Raw genomic sequence first — 22,603 nt, forward strand, 5'->3', positions numbered from 1 at the left:
TCTCTGATCCCTGGCTGTGGATAAGGGCTGTTTGTGTGCAGTCGAGTGTGTGTGTGTGTGAGAGAGAGAGGGCTGGGGCTGACTGACAGACTTGCTCAACCAGTCAGCAAGTCCCCTAGTACGTGTCCTTGAAATCAACTCCCTGCCCAATCAGACAGAGAGAGAGAGAGGGGGGGGGGGGGGGGGGGGGGGGGGGAGAGAAGCCACCCCAACCCCTCCCCCTGTCAGGGAAAACCTTCCCAACCTGGGAGCAAAGAGGAGAGAGTTGCAATCGTGGCTCCAGCACAGAGTGGCGATGACTAAAGCAGCAGGAATTCTCAGAGTGAAGGCAGCTGAGATCCATTCTCCAGCATTCGTGGTCAGTTTCCCTTCTCCCAGAAACTGACATGACCCCCTGGATCAAAGAGTTTTGTATCAATGTCTCAGTGTTTGTACCGCAGGTATAAACAGACCAGGAGGACGGTCAGTACTGAGAGAGCTTCCTCCAGCCCAGGGTTTGGATCCTTCATCGATCAATCTCGACAGGCAGCAACATTTCCAGCCCCAGTTTCTCTGTCAACAATTGTGTGGAGCCACCTGTTTACACAGTAACTTTATAAACTCACCGACTGGCTCGGAGTTTCTCTCTCTCTCTTTAATATATTTATATTCTCAACCAGCCTTGGCAACTGGAAAGGAGGCTGGGGAACTTCCTGAAATTGAAAGTGATAGAGGGAGTGGATCAAGTGAGAGAGAGAGAGAGAGAACGATAGAGAGAGTGTGTGAGAGCGAGGTTTCCTACATATTTATTTTTTGGAGTGTGTTTCCTGGCTCCTCTCTCTCTCTCTCCATGGCTTTCTTACTGAAGAAGAAGAGGTTTAAGTTCCTGGTCAGCCTGACCCTGGAGGAACTCTCTGCTGTGCCTTTTGTCAATGGGATCCTCTTCTGTAAAGTCCGCCTCCTCCACGGAGGGACCTTCAGCGACCTCTCTTCCAGGTGAGCAGATTGGCACAGTGCCTTCCACCTCTCTCTCTCCCCCCTTCCCTCACCCCCCTCTCTCCCCTCCCCTCACCCCCCTTTCTCCCCTCCCCCCCTCTCTCCCCTCCCCTCTCCCCCTCTCTCTCCCCTCCCCTCTCCCCCTCTCTCTCCCCTCCCCTCTCCCCCTCTCTCTCCCCTCCCCTCTCCCCCTCTCTCCCCTCCCCTCACCCCCCTTTCTCCCCTCCCCTCTCCCCCCTCTCTCCGCTCCCCTCACCCCCCTTTCTCCCCTCCCCTCTCCCCCTCTCTCCGCTCCCCTCTCCCCCTCTCTCCCCTCCCCTCTCCCCCTTTCTCCCCTCCCCTCTCCCCCTTCCCCTCTCCCCTCTCCCCCTCCCCTCACACCCCTCTCTCCCCCCCTCCCCTCCCCCCCCTCTCTCCCCCCTCCCCTCAACCCCCTCTCTCCCCCTCCCCTCACCCCCCTCTCTCCCCTCCCCTCACCCCCCTCTCTCCCCTCCCCTCACCCCCTCCCCTCACCCCCTCCCCTCACCCCCTCTCTCTCCTCCCCTCACCCCCTCTCTCTCCTCCCCTCACCCCCCTCTCTCCTCCCCTCACCCCCCTCTCTCCCCTCCCCTCTCCCCTTCCCCTCTCCCCCTTCTCACCCCCCCCTCTCTCTCACCCCCTTCTCTCTCCCCCCTCCCTCTCTCCCCCCCTCCTCTCTCCCCCCTCCTCTCTCTCCCCCCTCCCCTCTCCCCTTCTCTCCCCCTCTCTCTCACCCCCTTCTCTCTCCCCCCTTCTCTCTCCCCTCTCCCTCTCCCCTCTCCCCTCTCACCTCTCCCCTCCCCTCTCCCCCCTTCCCTCTCCTCTCCCCTTCCCTCTCCTCTCCCCTTCCCTCTCCCCCTTCCCTCTCCCCTTCTCTCCTCTCCCCCCTCTCTCCCCCCCTCTCTCTCGCCCCCCCTCTCTCTCGCCCCCCCTCTCTCCTCTCCTCTCTCCCCACTCCTCTCTCCCTCCCCCCATCTGTCTCTAATATCTAAATGATGAAGCGTTTTCTATCGCTCGTTATGAAATATTCAGCACGTATTAAATGTATTTAATCTTATTCATGGGGACATGGAGGTGGATTCTCCGTTCTCCGACGCCGAAGGGGCAGAGAATCCGTTTTGTCGACGAAATTGGGAGCAGCGCCGGTTTTAAAATTCCCCCCCCCAACCCGGAAAATCCTCCCGCGCCTCAGACCCGCCCCGCGATGCTCCATCCCCGACCGACCGAATTCCCGACGGCGTCAGACTGCCCGGGATCCACGCGTGGCGGCTGCTGGGGCCGCCACAGTCGGGGGAGGGCCGATTGGCGGGCGGGGGGGGGGGTTTCATTCGGGGCTGGGGGCAATGTGGGCGGGCAGTCCGGGGTGGGCGAGCTGCCGATGCGGGGCACTACTTTGGCGGTCCAGGTCTGAGCCGCCATGGAGCGCAACGAGGCCGTTGGAGGCCGCCACCTTGGGCATGCGCGGCCTCTGACCCGGAAGTGCTGGTGGCCATATCGGCATGCGCGGCCTCTGACCCGGAAGTGCTGGTGACCATATCGGCAGCTGGAGCTACGAGCTCTATGGCAGCTCCCTGCTAGCCCCCAGCAAGACGGTGAATCTGTGGCCTTTCGATGCCAGTTTGCTTGGCGTAACAGACCACAGTTTCCCCGACGGCATGGGGTCCCAGTCCCCAAAGCGGAGAATCCAGCCCAGGGTTAGTGAACCAGACCCCATTTCAACCTTGCGGCCCGTTGAGATGGAGAGGGCATCTCATGCGGCCCACTCACCGGCCTAGATCGCCCACCACTGGCGTAGAAACTGGGGGAATCCAACACATACACAGGATGATCTCACAAACAGCAATGTGTCAATATTCTGTCGCTGAGGGGTTAACATCGGACCAGGAGGCCGTGGGGCATTAAACGTCTGTGTCCATCATCTCACTTCATTTTGTTTGAAGTCTGGGCTGGTTGCTTGGTGCAGGAGATTAAATGGGAGGTAAAGAATACTCCCAATTAGACACCAAGTTGAGAAGTTTGAGTGTTGCATATCCGCGCGGGAAATCATCGGTTAAAAACCCAACAGGTTGGCCAACGTGTACGGAGTTAGGGATGGGCCAGCCAGCGATGCCCACGTTCCCCATGATATAATAAAGAAAAAACGGTTCCTTTGCCTGAGCCCGGGGCAGCCATACCTTCAGCCACCTGGGGCCTAAGCTCCAGGCTTGCCACCCCTTTGTCCCTCAAACTGCTCCTTAAGAAGCCACCTCTTTGACCATGGCTCCTGGCCATCTTGCCCACGCATCCCTTTTATGTGGCTGGTGTCACATCTTGTTCCGAGGAAGGGCCGCAGGACGTCAAATGCCCCAACTAGATGGAAATAGTTGATTATTTTTAAACTCTTGAGTCGAGTTTTAGGGTGGAACGTTGGCCCGGACCTGAGCAGATTGAACTCCCCCCTCTCCAACGCCGAGGCGGAAAGGCAGACTGACTCTCAGTTGAAAGGCCTCATGGGGCGGAGAGCAACTCGCAAAGTAGACTGGACGCCCAGAATCCGTTGCGGCATTGATAAAGGAAATGGCTGGGTATTGGGGCGAAGAAGCAGCGCGAGGAAGGTGTGGGCAAGTAGCCCCTTCGGCGAAACTATCCCAGGTTCCCCCGTTCCAGCCGCTGACGTTGTCTTTGAGATATGGCGGTGTCACATGGGAGTGCACAGCAAGATCCCAGCGGCTGCCCAATGCCGTTGCAGCGTATTCATTTTGGGCATTGGCCAAGGATTGTTGGTCAGGGCGCCAGGGGCAGATCGTTCTTTCAAGATCACGCCCCTACTCTGTCTGGTCTGCCCCACGCCCCCAGAGGAAGTGGGTTTCCAGCGAGCTCTGACACCCCGCCCCCCCCCCCCCCCCCAGTCTTTGCTGCGAGATCTGCCCGATTGACAGCAGGCCGGAGGCTCCGGCTGCGCCGCTCTTCCCGGTCGATCAGGCCGCTGAAATCCGCGATCGAAGAGTGGGTAGGGAGAATGGACGCAGGGGAGAGGCCATGAAGGATGTCCATGGGTAAATAGACGTGTGTGTGTGTGTCCCGGTACTGGGCAGGCTCTTGCTGGAGGGCAGGAAACTCCTGCCTTGGGTTTTAGGGACAATGTTGGTGACTGGCATGGTGACTCTTGTGTCCAGCGAGGACCTCCAGGTGCAGTGCCAGCTGCCTGTTCCGATACGTGCTGTTACTGGAATCGGGCGGGCACGTCTCGAGCCGAGCTCGAGAATCTGGTTCAACGACTGGCACGACAGGCGCAGTGGGTTAGCACTGCTGCCTCACGGCGCTGAGGACCCGGGTTCGATCCCGGCTCTGGGTCACTATCCGTGTGGAGTTTGCACATTCTCCCCGTGTCGGCGTGGGTTTCACCCCCACAACCCAAAGATGTGCAGGGTAGGTGGATTGGCCGCGCTAAATTGCCCCTTAATTGGGAAAAATGCCGATGTTATACATGTCCCACTGCGGCGGAGTGAGCCCACTTTGATGCCCGCTCAGAGAGCTCAGCACCAACTCCAGACTGGCGCTCTGGGTGCTGTGCTGAGGGAGCGCTGCGCCTTCGGAGGCTCGGACGAGACATCGTGCTGGGGCCTGGGCCTGCCCGGTCACAGGGAGGAGAAAGACCCCGTGGCACCATCTGGAAGGACAGCAGGGCGAGTCCTCCTCAGTGCCCTGGCCAATAATGATCCCCCAAAAGTCTGCCCGTGTCGTTATTTCGGGAGCTTGATGCGCGCGCATTGGTGGGCCGTAGCCCGCGCAACAATTTTAAAAGTTTGCTGTAAAGTACGTGGGGACGCCCCAAGGTAGTGAAGGGTTGCAAGTTGAAGAAAAAAGGCGTGCTGTCAAAGCTTTTCATCTCTGACTCATCAGAACAGATTCCCAAATCTCAAAGGAACAACAAAGTATACCGCACGAGGAGAGAGTGCTGACTGGTTGGGAAGAGGACTCTGATTGGTGGAGGTGTTGCCATGGGGAGTGCACCAGGGAACAGTTAACTGCTAAGGTTTTTTTTTTGGTCCAAATTCAAACCAGGTAGGGCAGTGCGACGCCAGTGTAGACACCAGGCACGTGAGCTGTGCGCCCTAACAGCTGGCACGTCGTAACAAAGAGCACATCGTTTTGGTAGCTCACAGAAAACTACTGACGTGCCAACCAGCCTGTGCTTGCAAAATGCGGAACACAGTGTCCAACATCAAATGCAATCGGACAACTTGGGAATAGACAAAATAGGAGCAGAAGGAGACGACTCGGCCCCTCGGGCATGCTCCCCCATTCAATAGGATCATTGGCTGATCTGATTGTAACCTCACCTTCCTGCCGACCCCTCGATGACCTTTCACCCCCCTCCCACCCCCTTGTTAATCGAAGATCTATCCAGCTCTGCCTTAAAAATATTCATAGATTCTGCTCCCACTGCCGTTTGAGGAAGAGAGCGCCAGGGACTCACACCCCCTCTCTGAGAAAATAATTCTCCTCCTCTCCGTCTTCAATGGGCGACCCCCATTTTTAAACAGTGACCCCCCCTCTCCCCCAGTTCTAGATTCTCCCTCAAGAGGAATCGTCCTCTCCATACCCACCCCTTCAGGAGCTCCGATCAAGTCTCCAGCGGATACAAACCCAACGTCTCCAACCATTCCTGATCAGACAACCCGCCCATTCCTGCTGTTACTCTGGTCAACCTTCTCTGAACTGTTTCCAGTGTATTTACATATTTACTCGAATAAGGGGGCCAAACACTGTACACCACCCTTGCTAAACCATCCGATTGTGCTCGGAATTACCAGTTGGGCTCGGTGAGTGGGTCATTTATACCTGCTCTAAGCTGCATGTGTTCACACACCAGGCCCTGTCCTCAGCAGGCGGAAAGAGCATGTTCGTGCAATCTGCCCTTTTCAACGAACTAAAAGCTTTGTGGGGGACAGCCGCTCCCTGGTCCATTCCCCACGACACTGCCTTGCCCAATCCGAGTCAACCCTGTCCGGTTTGAACCCAAACGGGAGCTTGGCAGTTAACTGTTGCTCAATGCATTCTCCATGGCAACACCTCTACCGATCAGAGTCCTCTTGCCAGCCCAGCAGCACCCTCTTCTCTCCGCAGTGAAAACTGTTGTTCCCGTCAGATTTCATAGATTATCATAGAATTTACAGGGCAGAAGGAGGCCACTCGGCCCATCGAGTCTGCACTGGCTCTTGGAAAGAGCACACCCTACTTGAGGTCAACACCTCCACCCTATCCCCATAACCCAGTAACCCCACCCAACACTAAGGGCAATTTTGGACACTGAGGGCAATTGATCACGGCCAATCCACCTAACCTGCACATCTTTGGGAGGAAACCGGAGCACCCGGAGGAAACCCATGCAGACACGGGGAGTACGTGCAGACTCCACACAGACAGTGACCCAGCCGGGAATGGAACCTGGGACCCTGGAGCTGTGAAGCATTTATGCTATCCACAATGATTTGGTACTCTCGGGGTTGTGACCTGATGAGTGGAAGATGAGGAACTTCGACGGTATGTTCCTTTTCCCCAAAATTCTCAAATTCGAGAATCCCGTGGGTCTGCTATTTTTACCTCCTGGGGTTTTACCTCGGGGCGGAAGGGAAGGCGATGCCAGGCCCTCGCTGCTGGTGGGGTTAATAAACAACAGCAAAAGGTGGTGGTGTGCTTATTGGTGCCATTAAAAAGCCAATGTAAACACCAACGTTCAGAGAGAACGTTACACTGTCTGGTACAAAGTCTTGCTGCACCGCACCCTGTACCGTTTGACACGTGCAAGAATGTTACGCTCAATAACTTTCATCGATTTACGATTGTGAAGTCATTCTGCTCTGAAGGCAAGTCACAGGGACCTCAAAACGTTGACTCTCTGTCTCACTCTCTCAAACATTATCATAATGAATGGCGGAGAAGGCTTGAGGGGTCGAATGGCCTCCTCGCTTCTATTTCCTGTGTCTGACCCACTGTCCCACCCAGTCCCAGAGGGGGAAAGGACAGTGTCTGACCCACACCCAGTCCCAGAGGGGGAAAGGACAGTGTCTGACCCACTGTCCCACCTAGTCCCAGAGGGGGAAAGGACAGTGTCTGACCCACTGTCCCACCCAGTCCCAGAGGGGGAAAGGACAGTGTCTGACCCACTGTCCCACCCAGTCCCAGAGGGGGAAAGGACAGTGTCTGACCCCCCACCCAGTCCCAGAGGGGGAAAGGACAGTGTCTGACCCACTGTCCCACCCAGTCCCAGAGGGGGAAAGGACAGTGTCTGACCCACTGTCCCACCCAGTCCCAGAGGGGCGAAGGACAGTGTCTGACCCACTGTCCCACCCAGTCCCAGAGGGGGAAAGGACAGTGTCTGACCCACTGTCCCACCCAGTCCCAGAGGGGGAAAGGACAGTGTCTGACCCACTGTCCCACCCAGTCCCAGAGGGGGAAAGGACAGTGTCTGACCCACTGTCCCACCCAGTCCCAGAGGGGGAAAGGACAGTGTCTGACCCACTGTCCCACCCAGTCCCAGAAAGGGAAAGGACAGTGTCTGATCCACACCCAGTCCCAGAGGGGGAAAGAACAGTGTCTGACCCACTGTCCCACCCAGTCCCAGAGGGGGAAAGGACAGTGTCTGACCCACTGTCCCACCCAGTCCCAGAGGGGGAAAGGACAGTGTCTGACCCACTGTCCCACCCAGTCCCAGAGGGGGAAAGGACAGTGTCTGATCCACACCCAGTCCCAGAGGGGGAAAGGACAGTGTCTGGCCCCCACCTAGTCCCAGAGGGGGAAAGGACAGTGTCTGACCCCCACCTAGTCCCAGAGGGTGAAAGGACAGTGTCTGACCCCCACCCAGTCCCAGAGGGGGAAAGGACAGTGTCTGACCCACTGTCCCACCCAGTCCCAGAGGGGGAAAGGACAGTGTCTGACTCACTGTGTGACTCCATTCCTGACACATTCCCGGCACCGTTCTGGAGGTGGAATCGGGCCATTGACAGGCATGGACATGGCCATCCTGCTCATGATGCAGTAACAGATGGAGCCAAGTGGTGTTGGACGAGAGGGTGAGGCTGACCTGGTAAATACTGAGCTGGGCGGGTTGGCCAAGCACACAGCAGCTGAGGTAATAAGAGATGGAATTAGAGTATCATGTTGGCGACTTTCAGAATACTTTCATCACGAGGTGTGACTTGCTAAGAATGTCCAAGCCAACAAGCTATCTGGCACAAGATATAAAGACATTCCCTACCCCACCCCCGCCCCATCTTGGGAGATCTCTCAGTCGGCCATCTTGCTTGACATCGCCCAGCTCCATCTCTTCAGGTTGACCTCTAACCCCCCCCCCCCCCACCCATTTCCATTTAATTTGTGGGAAGGGCGATGTCCCAGAACATTTGACAGCCAATTAAAATGTCTCTTTCTTGAGGGGTAGTCGGAGCATACAACAGGATATAGATAGGCTGCAAAATGGGCAGAAAAATGGCAGATGGAATTTAACCTGGATAAATGTGAGATGATGCATTTTGGTCGATCCAATTCGGTTGGGAGCTATAGAATAAATGGCAGAACCATCAGGAGCAGAGAGACACAGAGAGATCTGGGCGTGCAGCTCCACAGATCCTTAAAAGTGGCAGCACAGGTGGGAATGGTGGTAAAGAAAGCTGATGGCGCTTGCCTTCATAGGGAGGGGCATCGAGTATAAAAGCTACAGTTATATAGAATGTTGGTGAGGCCACATTTGGAATACTGTGTCCAATTCTGGTCACCGCACTATCCGAAGGACGTGGAGGCTTTGGAGAGAGTACAGAAAAGGTTTACCAGGATGCTGCCTGGTATGGAGGGTATTAGCTATGAGGAGAGATTGAATAAACTGGGATTGTTCTCCCGAGAGAGACGGAGGCTGAGGGGCGACCTGATAGAAGTTTATCAAATTATGAGGGGTATAGATAGGGTGAACAGTTGGAGGCTTTTTCCCAGGGTGGAAATGCCAATTACAAGGGGGCACAGGTTCAAGGGGAGGGGGGAAAGGTTCAGTGGGGATGTGCGGAGGAGGTTTTTACACAGAGGGTGGTGGTGGCCTGGAATGCGCTGCCAAGTGAGGTGGTTGAGGCAGATACGTTAGCCATGTTTAAGACTAATCTGGATAGGCACATGAACAGACGGGGTATAGAAGGATTCAGGCGGTTGGTCTGGATAGGACACGTGATCGGGGCAGGCTGGGAGGGCCGAAGGGCCTGTTCCTGTGCTGTACTGTTCTTTGTAGTCACTGTTGTGAGGAGTGCTGTGGTTCTGTGGGTCATTTTTGTCTTTGTTCCTTCATGGGACATCGTCATCTCTGGCTGGACCAGCATTTATTGCCCATCCCTGAGGGGATTTAAGTGTCAACCACATTGCTGTGGGTCTGGAGTTAGATGTAGGCCAGACCGGGTAAGGACGGCAGATTTCCTTCCCTAAAGAACATTGGTGAATCAGATAGTTTTCTTACGACAATCAACAATGGTTTCATGGTCATCGTTAGACCTTTAATTCCAGATTTCTATTGAGTTCAAATGTCACCGTCTGCAGTGGGGGGATTCTGCCTGGTCCAGCGAACAGCGAACATTTCCCCCCACCCCCCCCGATGGACAGTGTCAGCCGTGTGCGCCATCGACAAGATTCACTGCAGGAACTGACCGAGGCTCCTCAGGCAGCACCTTCCAAACCCACGGCCACCACCATCTAGAAGGACAAGAGCAGCAGATACCTGGGATCACCCCCCCCCCCCCCCCACCTGGAGGTTCCCCTCCAAGTCACTCCCCATCCTGACTGGGAAATATATCGGCCGTTCCTTCAGTGTCGCCGGGTCCAAATCCTGGAGCTCCCTCCCTAACAGCACGGTGGGTGTACCTACACCTCAGGGACTGCAGCGGCTTCAAGACGGCAGCTCAGCACCACCCTGTCAAGGGGCAATTAGGGATGGGCAATAAATGCTGGTTTGGCCAGCGATGCCCACACATGGGAAATATTTTTTTAAAAGGACAGCGTGTTTATAACACGCCCAAACAAGTTCCATTTGGATAAGAGTGGGAGGGCTTCCTGGTTAGCCTGGGGATGGAAGGAAACTGGAGCCGATGTAATCACTATGTGTAGCTATGGACTGCCACGTGTGTGTAAAGCTGCACAGCAACCCCGGGCGCGATTCGCCCACCGTGTTGCCCCTGACGCAGAGTCAGAATTAACCGGCCAATTATACGAGAGACCCAAAACTGGCTCCACGCCAGGCTGGTCTCGAGCCACCTGACCCGCTGTGCCCGGCTTCCACAACGTGGACCAGGCCTGATGGCAAATCGGGGGGAGGGGGGGAGTCTCGCAGGACAGTAGCTGGTACCCTGGCTCCCCCTGGCACCCGGGACCTTGGCACTGCCAGGGGCTTTGCCAGGGTGTCAGTCCTGCTGGTGAACTCACCTCCCCAGTGCTGGAAAACTTTCCAAGCGCAGCCCCGATGGGGAGACGCTCCCCGAGTCCCAGATAAACCGGTAAAGGGCGGGGTGAATCTTGGCGCTGTAGCCGCCGGGAAACGCACTCGGTTGCGTGGGATGGGCGGCGAAGGTCGGGGCGCTGTGGGTCGGACCTGCTGTGGCGTAGGAGGGTGCGACAGCCACTGTGAGCACCAGGAGGTCATTGTTAAACATAACTGAGAACAATTCTGTTCCTGCTCTGTTGGGTTCACGCTTGCAATGAGCACAAAACACTTGACCTTACCTTGCCTCTATCAAAGGTACAGGGGTTCCCGTGCATCAACCTTTGAGGGTGACAGAATGCACTGGGAGAGTATTGTTCTGGGCCAGGGTTTAGAGAACCCCAAAGTGCATCATGGAGTTCACCTGACCCACAACTTTAATAGATTGTGGTATGGGGAGCACACGGCCCACTCTACAGGTGTGGTACAGCAGAAATGGAGAAGTATTTTTTAAAGCAAAACAATGTTTATTCTATGAACTCAAGTTAACCTTTTTAAAACAAACAGTGAACATCTTAGCAACCATTAATTCAAATACAACCCCCAAAGAATACAACACTAAGAAATCCTTAAACTTTCCTTTTAACATCCAGAAGACTTAAACAAAACCTTTAAACAGAAGCACATCCAGTTAAAGTCACTACTGAGAGCAGTTATTGGTTTTAAATCACCAAAGGATTGATTTACAGTCTTTAGATTACAGAGAGAGACTCATACCCCTTCTGGCTGTGACTGCAGCTATCCAGCTCTGAAAACGAAAAAAACACACCCTGCAGCAAACAGCCTAAAACGAAAGTAAAAATCTGACAGAGCCCAGCTCCACCCACTTTCTGACATCACTGCAGTAATAAATGCCCATTTCTTAAAGGTACTCTCACTACAGACAGTATTTGTCAAAGCCTACGGGACATTGGGTTGCATTGAGTTCAAAAGCAGGGAGGTTGTGTTGAACCTTTAGAAAACCCTAGTTAGGCCTCAACTAGAATATTGTGGTCAGTTCTGGTCACCGCACCGTTGGGAAGGACTTGAGGGTCCTGGTGAGGGTGCGGAGGGAGATGTACCAGAACGGCTCCAGGAATGAGGGATTTTAGTTACAAGGTTAGGGTTGGAGGAGCCGGGATTGTTCACTTCGGGCTGAAGGAGATTGAGGGGAGATTCGATAGAGATGGTACAAGATTAGGACAGGTTGAGATAAAGTAGACTAGGAAAAGCCGTTCCTATTGGCTGACGGGATAGAGCAAGGGGGGTTGGGACTAAATTGCAACTGGACAGAGAGCTGGCATGGGTGAGCAAGGCCGAATGGCCTCCTTCTGTGCCATGACCCTCCGATAAAACCCCACATGTATCTGTTTCTGAATCCTTTGGAAACACTTGATGTGTAGTAATAATAATGATCGCCTATTGTCACAAGTAGGCTTTAATGAAGTTACTGCGAAAAGCCCACAGTCGCCACATTCTGGCGCCTGTTCAGGGAGGCCGGGACAGGAATTGAACCCGCGCTGCTGGCCTTGTTCTGCTTTACAAGCCAGCTGTTTAGTCCACTGTGCTAAACCAGCCCCTATTTGTAAGCAGTCTGAATTGCTTTCTTCAAAGAGTTCCCGCTGTTTAGCACACTGGGCTAAATCGCTGGCTTTGAAAGCAGACCAAGGCAGGCCAGCAGCATGGTTTGATTCCCGTACCAGCCTCCCCGAACAGGCGCCGGAATGTGGCGACTAGGGGCTTTTCTCAGTAACTTCATTGAAGCCTACTCGTGACAGTAAGCGATTTTCATTTTCGTTTCATTTTTCATTTTCATTAAAGTTGTCCGACCATATGTACTCCTGGATCATGTGTGTGGCAAGGTTTTGGAAACCACCATTAATTTACGCTATCATGCATGGATTGGGGGCTGGTTTCGCTCAGTTGGTTGGCTGGTTCGTGACGCAGAGCGAGGCCGGCCCCGGTTCAAATTCCCGTGCCAGCTGAGGTTATTCAGCGAGTCCCGCGTTTTGCCCACAGGCTATGGGAGTAAATTCCACATTCTCCTCACTCCCTGTGGGAGGTCACTCATGAACTCCCCGCCTTCTCAACAACGCCTTGAGGTGTGGTGATTCTCCGGTTAAATCACCACCAGTCAGCTCTCCCCCCTCAAGGGGGAAAGCAGCCTATAGTCATCTGGGACCATAGCAACCTCACTTTGTGGTCTACCCTGAACCTGCGGCCTCCAGTCGAGACCATTTCATTCACTATTCCTTTGCACAAGCCTTTCTTGTTGGTGATATTCAGACATAATTACTGGCTTCTCATTGGCCACCTTCTAATATTCCTCAATGCAAGGATTTTCGATAATTAACACTTTGCGTTCCCGAGAGGGCTACAAACTGCAATGTGGTGCTGACCAGGGAATCCATTCCGAGTTATTTGAACCGGGTCAGGGGGTGAAGGGCGGGAGGGAGAATATTAGCCCAGAATTCCAGGGTGAACACTATTCCTCTGCTTCGTAATAGCTTCCTTGAAACCTTTCCCGACTCGTGTGAGGGAAGGCTGCTCCTCCAACGTTGCAGCCCTCCCTCGGCGCCGCAGTCTCAACCTGGACAGTGCTCACCTCTCCGGCCCGGGAACCCTAAACCACCAGCCCCTGACTCCGAGGGTGGGGGAAGCGGAGACGGTGAGTGATTTCAAAAGGAAACCGGGTGGATGTGTGAGGGAACTTGTCCTGCAGGGACAAGAGCCGGTGGGGGGGGAATGGGATTGACTGGTTTGACTTCATGGGCTATTGTGCACAATTCTGGTTGCCACACTACCAGAAGGATGTGGAGGCTTTGGAGAGAGTGCAGAGGAGGTTTGCCAGGATGTTGCCTGGTCTGGAGGGTGTTAGCTATGGGGGGAGGCTGAATAGACTCGGACTGTTTTCATTAGAAAGTCGGAGGTTGAGGGGAAACCTGATAGAGGTCTACAAGATTATGAGGGGCATGGATAGAGTGGATGGGCAGACACTCTACCCCAGGGTGGAGGGGTCAGTCACCAGGGGGCAGAGGTTTAAGGTCAGTGGGGCAAAGTTTAGAGGAGATGTGCGAGGCAGGTTTTTTACCCAGAGGGTGGTGAGTGCCTGGAACGTGTTGCCAGGGGAGGTTGTGGAAGCCGATACATTAACGGCGTTCAAAAGGCATCTTGACAAACACATGGATAGGATGGGGATAGAGGGATACGGCACAAGGAAGTGCTGAGAGTTTGGGCAAAGTTTGGTACCATGACCAGTACAGCCTTGGAGGGCCGAATGGCCTGTTCCTCTGCTGTATTGTTCTTTGTTCTTTGAATGGCCTCATTCTGCCCGTGTGGGCCTGTAACCCAATCCCAGCTCTTTCAGGGGAGATGGTGGCACAGTGGTAATGTCACTGGCCTAGTAATCAGGAGGCCCAGACTCATTCTGTGGAGACATGGGTTCAAACCCCATTGCGGCAGTCAGTGAAATATAAATTCAATTAATAAAATCTGGAACCTCAAAGCATTTTCGGTAAAGATGACCGCGAAACTATCATCGATTGTCGTAAAAACCCATCCGAGTTTCACAGCGCAGGAACAGGCCCTTCGGCCCTCCAAGCCCGTGCCGACCATGCTGCCCGTCTAAACTAAAATCTTCTCCACTTCCGGGGTCCGTATCCCTCTATTCCCATCCTATTCATGTATTTGTCAAGATGCCCCTTAAATGTCACTATCGTCCCTGCTTCCACCACCTCCTCTGGCAGCGAGTTCCAGGCACCCACTACCCTCTGTGTAAAACACTTGCCTCGTACATCTCCTCTAAACCTTGCCCCTCGCACCTTAAACCTATGCCCCCTAGTAATTAACCCCTCTACCCTGGGGAAAAGCCTCTGACTATCCACTCTGCCTCTGCCCCTCATAATTTTGTAGACGTCTATCAGGTCGCCCCTCAACCTCCGTCGTTCCAGTGAGAACAAACCGAGTTTATTCAACCGCTCCTCACAGCTATAATGTGACTCCAGTTACACAGTAAATGTGGTCGCCTCTTGAGATGTTTAGTTCAAAGGCAATTAGGGACGGGCAACAAATGCAGCCTTTGTGGCACCACCCACGTGCCAAGGAAAGCGGAAGAAAGGATTTAAACGCTGCAGTTCGCTTCGCCCGCACCAACTTGCCCAGTCACTTTCCTGATCAATGGATGGGCAGCTTCCCAAAGTTACAGAGGGGTTGGCATGGCCCACCAGTATTGGGCACTCAAACGGAGTGGGGCAAACCAGTGTCCCAAATGTACATCATGTCAGTGAAGGGGTTCAATGGATTGGGCGACAATCGCTCTTCACCAGGACCCTACTCCAGCAGGAAATAACAGCGGGTATCCGCCTCGGAGCCCCGACCCTAACCCAGCAGGAAATAACAGCGGGTATCTGCCTCGGAGCCCCAGCCCTAACCCAGCAGGAAATAACAGCGGGTATCCACCTCGGAGCCCCGACACTAACCCAGCAGGAAATAACAGCGGGTATCCACCTCGGAGCCCCGACACTAACCCAGCAGGAAATAACAGCGGGTATCCACCTCGGAGCCCCGCCACTAACCCAGCAGGAAATAACAGCGGGTATCCGCCTCGGAGCCCCGACACTAACCCAGCAGGAAATAACAGCGGGTATCCGCCTCGGAGCCCCAGCCCTAACCCAGCAGGAAATAACAGCGGGTATCCGCCTCGGAGCCCCGACACTAACCCAGCAGGAAATAACAGCGGGTATCCACCTCGGAGCCCTGACACTAACCCAGCAGGAAATAACAGCGGGTATCCGCCTCGGAGCCCCAGCCCTAACCCAGCAGGAAATAACAGCGGGTATCCACCTCGGAGCCCCGACACTAACCCAGCAGGAAATAACAGCGGGTATCCACCTCGGAGCCCCGACACTAACCCAGCAGGAAATAACAGCGGGTATCCACCTCGGAGCCCCGACACTAACCCAGCAGGAAATAACAGCGGGTATCCACCTCGGAGCCCCAGCCCTAACCCAGCAGGAAATAACAGCGGGTATCCACCTCGGAGCCCCGACACTAACCCAGCAGGAAATAACAGCGGGTATCCGCCTCGGAGCCCCAGCCCTAACCCAGCAGGAAATAACAGCGGGTATCCGCCTCGGAGCCCCGACACTAACCCAGCAGGAAATAACAGCGGGTATCCACCTCGGAGCCCCGACACTAACCCAGCAGGAAATAACAGCGGGTATCCGCCTCGGAGCCGAGACCCTAACCCAGCAGGAAATAACAGCGGGTATCCGCCTCGGAGCCGAGATACTAACCCAGCAGGAAATAACAGCGGGTATCCACCTCGGAGCCCCAGCCCTAACCCAGCAGGAAATAACAGCGGGTATCCACCTCGGAGCCCCGACACTAACCCAGCAGGAAATAACAGCGGGTATCCACCTCGGAGCCCCAACACTAACCCAGCAGGAAATAACAGCGGGTATCCGCCTCGGAGACTGGACACTAACCCAGCAGGAAATAACAGCGTGTATCCACCTCGGAGCCCCGACACTAACCCAGCAGGAAATAACAGCGGGTATCGGCCTCGGAGACTGGACACTAACCCAGCAGGAAATAACAGCGGGTATCCGCCTCGGAGCCGAGACCCTAACCCAGCAGGAAATAACAGCGGGTATCCGCCTCGGAGCCCCGACACTAACCAAGCAGGAAATAACAGCGGGTATCCGCCTCGGTGCCCCGACACTAACCCAGCAGGAAATAACAGCGGGTATCCGCCTCGGAGCCCCGACACTAACCCAGCAGGAAATAACAGCGGGTATCCGCCTCGGAGCCCCGACACTAACCCAGCAGGAAATAACAGCGGGTATCCGCCTCGGAGCCGAGACCCTAACCCAGCAGGAAATAACAGCGGGTATCCACCTCGGAGCCCCAGCCCTAACCCAGCAGGAAATAACAGCGGGTATCCGCCTCGGAGCCCCGACACTAACCCAGCAGGAAATAACAGCGGGTATCCACCTCGGAGCCCCGACACTAACCCAGCAGGAAATAACAGAGGGTATCCGCCTCGGAGCCCCAGCCCTAACCCAGCAGGAAATAACAGCGGGTATCCACCTCGGAGCCCCGACACTAACCCAGCAGGAAATAACAGCGGGTATCCGCCTCGGAGCCCCGACACTAACCCAGCAGGAAATAACAGCGGGTATCCGCCTCGGAGCCCCAGCCCTAACCCAGCAGGAAATAACAGCGGGTATCCGCCTCGGAGCCCCAGCCCTAACCCAGCAGGAAATAACAGTGGGTATCCGCCTCGGAGCCGAGACACTAACCCAGCAGGAAATAACAGCGGGTATCCACCTCGGGGCCCCGACACTAACCCAGCAGGAAATAACAGCGGGTATCCGCCTCGGAGCCCCAGCCCTAACCCAGCAGGAAATAACAGCGGGTATCCACCTCGGAGCCCCGACACTAACCCAGCAGGAAATAACAGCGGGTATCCACCTCGGAGCCCCAACACTAACCCAGCAGGAAATAACAGCGGGTATCCGCCTCGGAGCCCCGACACTAACCCAGCAGGAAATAACAGCGGGTATCCACCTCGGAGCCCTGACACTAACCCAGCAGGAAATAACAGCGGGTATCCACCTCGGAGCCCCGGCCCTAACCCAGCAGGAAATAACAGCGGGTATCCACCTCGGAGCCCCGACACTAACCCAGCAGGAAATAACAGCGGGTATCCGCCTCGGAGCCCCGACACTAACCCAGCAGGAAATAACAGCGGGTATCCGCCTCGGAGCCCGAGATACTAACCCAGCAGGAAATAACAGCGGGTATCCACCTCGGAGCCCCAGCCCTAACCAGCAGGAAATAACAGCGGGTATCCGCCTCGGAGCCCCGACACTAACCCAGCAGGAAATAACAGCGGGTATCCGCCTCGGAGCCCCGACACTAACCCAGCAGGAAATAACAGCGGGTATCCGCCTCGGAGCCCCAGCCCTAACCCAGCAGGAAATAACAGCGGGTATCCGCCTCGGAGCCCCGACACTAACCCAGCAGGAAATAACAGCGGGTATCCGCCTCGGAGCCGAGACACTAACCCAGCAGGAAATAACAGCGGGTATCCGCCTCGGAGCCCAGACACTAACCCAGCAGGAAATAACAGCGGGTATCCGCCTCGGAGCCCCGACACTAACCCAGCAGGAAATAACAGCGGGTATCCGCCTCGGAGCCCCAGCCCTAACCCAGCAGGAAATAACAGCGGGTATCCACCTCGGAGCCCCGACACTAACCCAGCAGGAAATAACAGCGGGTATCCACCTCGGAGCCCCGACACTAACCCAGCAGGAAATAACAGCGGGTATCCGCCTCGGAGCCCCAGCCCTAACCCAGCAGGAAATAACAGCGGGTATCCACCTCGGATCCCAGACACTAACCCAGCAGGAAATAACAGCGGCTATCCGCCTCGGAGCCCCGACACTAACCCAGCAGGAAATAACAGCGGGTATCCGCCTCGGAGCCCCGACACTAACCCAGCAGGAAATAACAGCGGGTATCCGCCTCGGTGCCCCAGCCCTAACCCAGCAGGAAATAACAGCGGGTATCCGCCTCGGAGCCCAGACACTAACCCAGCAGGAAATAACAGCGGGTATCCGCCTCCGATTTACTTTTTGGATATTGGATATCAAATCAACGCTATGTTTTTCTTCATTGACAAATGATCGCCTCATTCAGCCAGTGACTGACAGACCCGAGCAAAGCTCACATTTCTTCCATAGTGACTGCACGCAAATGAAAATGAAAGTGAACCTCTTGCAGATAAGTCACGAACATTGTCGATTTTTGTTCAGAGCGCTTTCTGATGCTCGTCCAATGTGGGGCCAGTGGATCTCCCAGTTTAGGAAGAGGCCATTCAGTTCATTGGATCTGTGCTAGCCCTTTGATTCATAGAATCCATTGAATCCCTGCAGGGTAGAAGGAGGCCATTTGGCCCATCGAGCCTGCACCGACCCTTCCGATAGGGCAGCCCACACAGGCCCTCTGCCTATCCCTATCCCCAAAACCCTGTAACCTAACCTCCACATCTTTGGACACTAAGGGGCAATTTAGCACGGCCAATCCACCTAACTTGCATCTCTTCGGACTGGGGGAGGAAACCGGAGCACCCGGAGGAAACCCACGCAGACACGGGGAGAATGCGCAAATTCCACCCAGACCGTCACCCAAGGCTGGAATTGAACCTGGGCTCCTCGAGCTGTGAGGCAGCAGTGCTAACTACCGTGCCACCCCAAACTGCCACGCTAGCGTTTTGTGATTGAGGACCCCCAAATCCCCCAGTGCTGCAGCTTTCTGCAATCTCTCTCTATTTGTATAATATTCAGCTTCTTTATTCTTCCGACCAAAGTGGCCAACTTCACATTTTCCTACATTATATTCCATCTGCCACGTTTTTGCCCATTCAATTATACTCCAGCTTATTTACATCATAATTTTACATGTGATTGGCATTCCAGATTTCATTAAAGGGATTTGTGGCGGGTTGGGATATATTCTCGCCGGTAACCTGACCCAAGTTACTCCTTCAGGCTGGTTTTGCCTGAAGCAAGGGATTGTGGGAATGTTTCTCAAGCCACAGTCATGGGCCGCTATTGTTTTTTTCTTTTGACAATGGGTGGGGCGGCACGCCTCGCGTGTGCCACAGCGGGAGCCGGCCGAGGGAGAAGGGGCTTCATTGACAGAAGGCTTGACGTGAAGGTGGGTCGTCCTCCCCTCCCACACCCCTTCTGAGCTTCATACACCCGGTGACAGAGCGCCGGGAACTGTGGGGGGGGGGGGGGGGGGGGGGGGGGTGAAGGCCGGGTTGGTGATCGCCCCTGTGGCCATGCTGCTGATTGACTTTAATTTCCCTCCTTCACTTTACAGGGAAGAGGTGCAACAAAACTGCGTTCGCTGGAGGAAGAGGACGCGGTTCATGTGCAAGATGAGCGCCAGTTCAATCACAGGGGTCCTGGACTCCAGCATCTGTCGTGTGTCCGTCCGCAAGGTCTGTGTGGTGAAACCTTTCCGTAATATGTACTTTGAAATGTTATTTTTATATTTCTTCCTGTGAAGTGGGGCCAACTCACGAGACCAGCATTTATAGCCCGTCCCTAATTGCCCCTTGACAAGGTGGTGCTGAGCTGCCGTCTTGAAGCCGCTGCAGACCCTGAGGTGTAGGTACATCCACCGTGCTGTTAGGGAGGGAGCTCCAGGATTTGGCGACACTGAAGGAACGGCCGATATATTTCCCAGCCAGGATGGGGAGTGACTTGGAGGGGAACCTCCAGGTGGGGGTGGGGGTGATCCCAGGTATCTGCTGCTCTTGTCCTTCTAGATGGTGGTGGCCGTGGGTTTGGAAGGTGCTGCCTGAGGAACCTCGGTCAGTTCCTGCAGTGAATCTTGTGGATGGTGCACACGGCTGACACTCGACCGACCTTGAAATATGACTTCCTCCGCTCTTGAAAGCTCCCAGGCTGAGGGGATTAAGGAGAGGTGGAAGGTGAGGAGATTCTAACGCTGAGGTTGATAAAGGTACGGCCACCAAACCCAGAGTAATTAAAATAACGGCTGCTCAATGGGATAGAATTTGTTGATCACAGATATCTCCGAGACCTCTGTACCTGTACAGGCTGTACCTGTCCTGGGAGTGTTTGATGGGGACAGTGTAGAGGGAGCTTTACTCTGTATCTAACCCCGTGCCGTACCTGTCCTGGGACTGTTTGATGGGGACAGTGTAGAGGGAGCTTTACTCTGTATCTAACCCCGTGCTGTACCTGTCCTGGGAGTGTTTGATGGGGACAGTGTAGAGGGAGCTTTACTCTGTATCTAACCCCGTGCTGTACCTGTCCTGGGAGTGTTTGATGGGGACAGTGTAGAGGGAGCTTTACTCTGTATCTAACCCCGTGCTGTACCTGTCCTGGGAGTGTTTGATGGGGGACAGTGTAGAGGGAGCTTTACTCTGTATCTAACCCCATGCTGTACCTGTCCTGGGAGTGTTTGATGGGGACAGTGTAGAGGGAGCTTTACTCTGTATCTAACCCCGTGCTGTACCTGTCCTGGGAGTGTTTGATGGGGACAGTGTAGAGGGAGCTTTACTCTGTATCTAACCCCGTGCTGTACCTGTCCTGGGAGTGTTTGATGGGGACAGTGTAGAGGGAGCTTTACTCTGTATCTAACCCCGTGCTGTACCTGTCCTGGGAGTGTTTGATTGGGACAGTGTAGAGGGAGCTTTACTCTGTATCTAACCCCGTGTTGTACCTGTCCTGGGAGTGTTTGATGGGGACTGTGTAGAGGGAGCTTTACTCTGTATCTAACCCCGTGCTGTACCTGTCCTGGGAGTGTTTGATGGGGACAGTGTAGAGGGAGCTTTACTCTGTATCTAACCCCGTGCTGTACCTGTCCTGGGAGTGTTTGATTGGGACAGTGTAGAGGGAGCTTTACTCTGTATCTAACCCCGTGTTGTACCTGTCCTGGGAGTGTTTGATGGGGACTGTGTAGAGGGAGCTTTACTCTGTATCTAACCCCGTGCTGTACCTGTCCTGGGACTGTTTGATGGGGACAGTGTAGAGGGAGCTTTACTCTGTATCTAACCCCGTGCTGTCCCTGTCCTGGGAGTGTTTGATGGGGACAGTGTAGAGGGAGCTTTACTCTGTATCTAACCCCGTGCTGTACCTGTCCTGGGAGTGTTTGATGGGGACAGTGTAGAGGGAGCTTTACTCTGTATCTATCCCCGTGCTGTACCTGTCCTGGGAGAGTTTGATGGGGACGGTGTAGAGGGAGCTTTACTCTGTATCTAACCCCGTGCTGTACCTGTCCTGGGAGTGTTTGATGGTGACTGTGTAGAGGGAGCTTTACTCTGTATCTAACCCCGTGCTGTACCTGTGCTGGGAGTGTTTGATGATGTAATTGTGTTTAGTTGGGGTGTGCCAATTTGGTGGGCTTTACAGATGTTCCTCTCTTCTCCTGCAGGAGCTGAAGGGTGGAAAAGCTTTCATTAAGGTAAGAGCGTGTTCTGAGTGGAGTGTCCGATCTGAACGGTGTGAGATTCTCTGAGTAGCCGATCTGGAGGAGAGGCTGTGTTTAGGCGGGAGTGTGGGGCTGGTGGTCAGCCAGTCATGGTTTGATGGAGCTGGGAGAGATCTCGGGCGGCCGTGAGTATCGAATGATGACAAATTCGCGAGGCATCCCCTGGTGGGTCAGCCAGCGCATCCAGATGTTGCTGAGTCATTGGGACGGGCTGGATTTGACCATGTTGGGTAGGGGGCATGTCAACTCCAGAGGGTGGTCTTCCTGTTTGCCTGAACCCCAGGCTCCAGGAGGAAGTCACGCCCCCGTGGGCTAAATACCTTGGATTCGGCCAGTGGTCAGGGACAGGCGGGTGAGGCTGCGATTGAGGTGGATCGAGGAGGTAGGGATGCAGGATCCTCAGTCCCTGAACTTGTCCAACAGGTTTGAGATTCCTGCTCCCTGTGTGGATGAGAATGGGGAGCGCAGGGAGGATGGGCAAACTGACCACAGCACCGTGGTACGGGGAGCCATTCACGTGGGAGGTGAGAGAAAAGAAATGTAGTATTTGGGGATAGGATCATTAGAAGTATTGAAATTATTCTCTGTGACCAGGATCGAGAATCCCAGAGGCTGCGTTGCCTGCCTGGTGCTTGGGCTCGGGATATCTCAGCTGGGCTACAGAGGAACCTGGAGTGGGAGGGTAAACCAGCAGGAAGTACCAACGACACAGGTAGAACAGGAACAGAGGTTCTGCAAAGGGATTATGAACAGGTAGGAGGGGAGAGAGGGGGAGGGGACAGAGGTGGGGAGGGGGTAGGGAGAGTGCCAGGGTTAGGAGCCGCCAACTACCCCATTCAGCCAACGTTTGAAAGTATTTGTGAAGAGACGGAGGATGGGGGGGGGGGGGGGGGGTCTGAGAGTGTCGCTAAGTAGGTGAGAGCGTCTGCGATAGGTTGGGCGTGTCTGCTGCTGAGGAATCTTATCAGGGCGAGAGTGTGGGTGGCTGAGTTTAATCTGAGAAAAGGGGAGAGGCTTGTTTGAACGAACGCATTTTCTTTGGGCAGATCCGAAATGTTGCTCACTTCAGAAACAATCGGGCCCCTGATCCTGTTATCTCGGGTGCCC

General features: G+C 54.8%; 1 protein-coding gene across 1 annotated transcript; it reads left to right on the plus strand.

Moving 5' to 3' along the window:
* The first annotated feature begins 208 nt into the window (after nucleotides 1–208).
* On the plus strand, nucleotides 209–21,523 carry LOC119976415 (protein FAM102A-like). The gene is made up of 3 exons (XM_038816940.1): nucleotides 209–975; nucleotides 19,355–19,475; nucleotides 21,440–21,523. Exons 1-3 carry the CDS (start codon nucleotides 830–832, stop codon nucleotides 21,521–21,523), a joined length of 351 nt encoding a protein of 116 aa, XP_038672868.1. The 5' UTR covers nucleotides 209–829.
* Nucleotides 21,524–22,603: the final 1,080 nt, after the last annotated feature.

This window comes from Scyliorhinus canicula, chromosome 13 (genome assembly GCF_902713615.1).
Source record: "Scyliorhinus canicula chromosome 13, sScyCan1.1, whole genome shotgun sequence".
NCBI lineage: Eukaryota > Metazoa > Chordata > Chondrichthyes > Carcharhiniformes > Scyliorhinidae > Scyliorhinus > Scyliorhinus canicula.

Coding starts and splice junctions, on each gene's coding strand:
- LOC119976415 (XM_038816940.1), top strand. CDS start 830: ATGGCTTTCTTACTGAAGAAGAAGAGGTTTAAGTTCCTGGTCAGCCTG. Junction 976..19,354: donor TTCAGCGACCTCTCTTCCAG/GTGAGCAGATTG, acceptor TTCACTTTACAG/GGAAGAGGTGCAACAAAACT. Junction 19,476..21,439: donor GTCGTGTGTCCGTCCGCAAG/GTCTGTGTGGTG, acceptor CTTCTCCTGCAG/GAGCTGAAGGGTGGAAAAGC.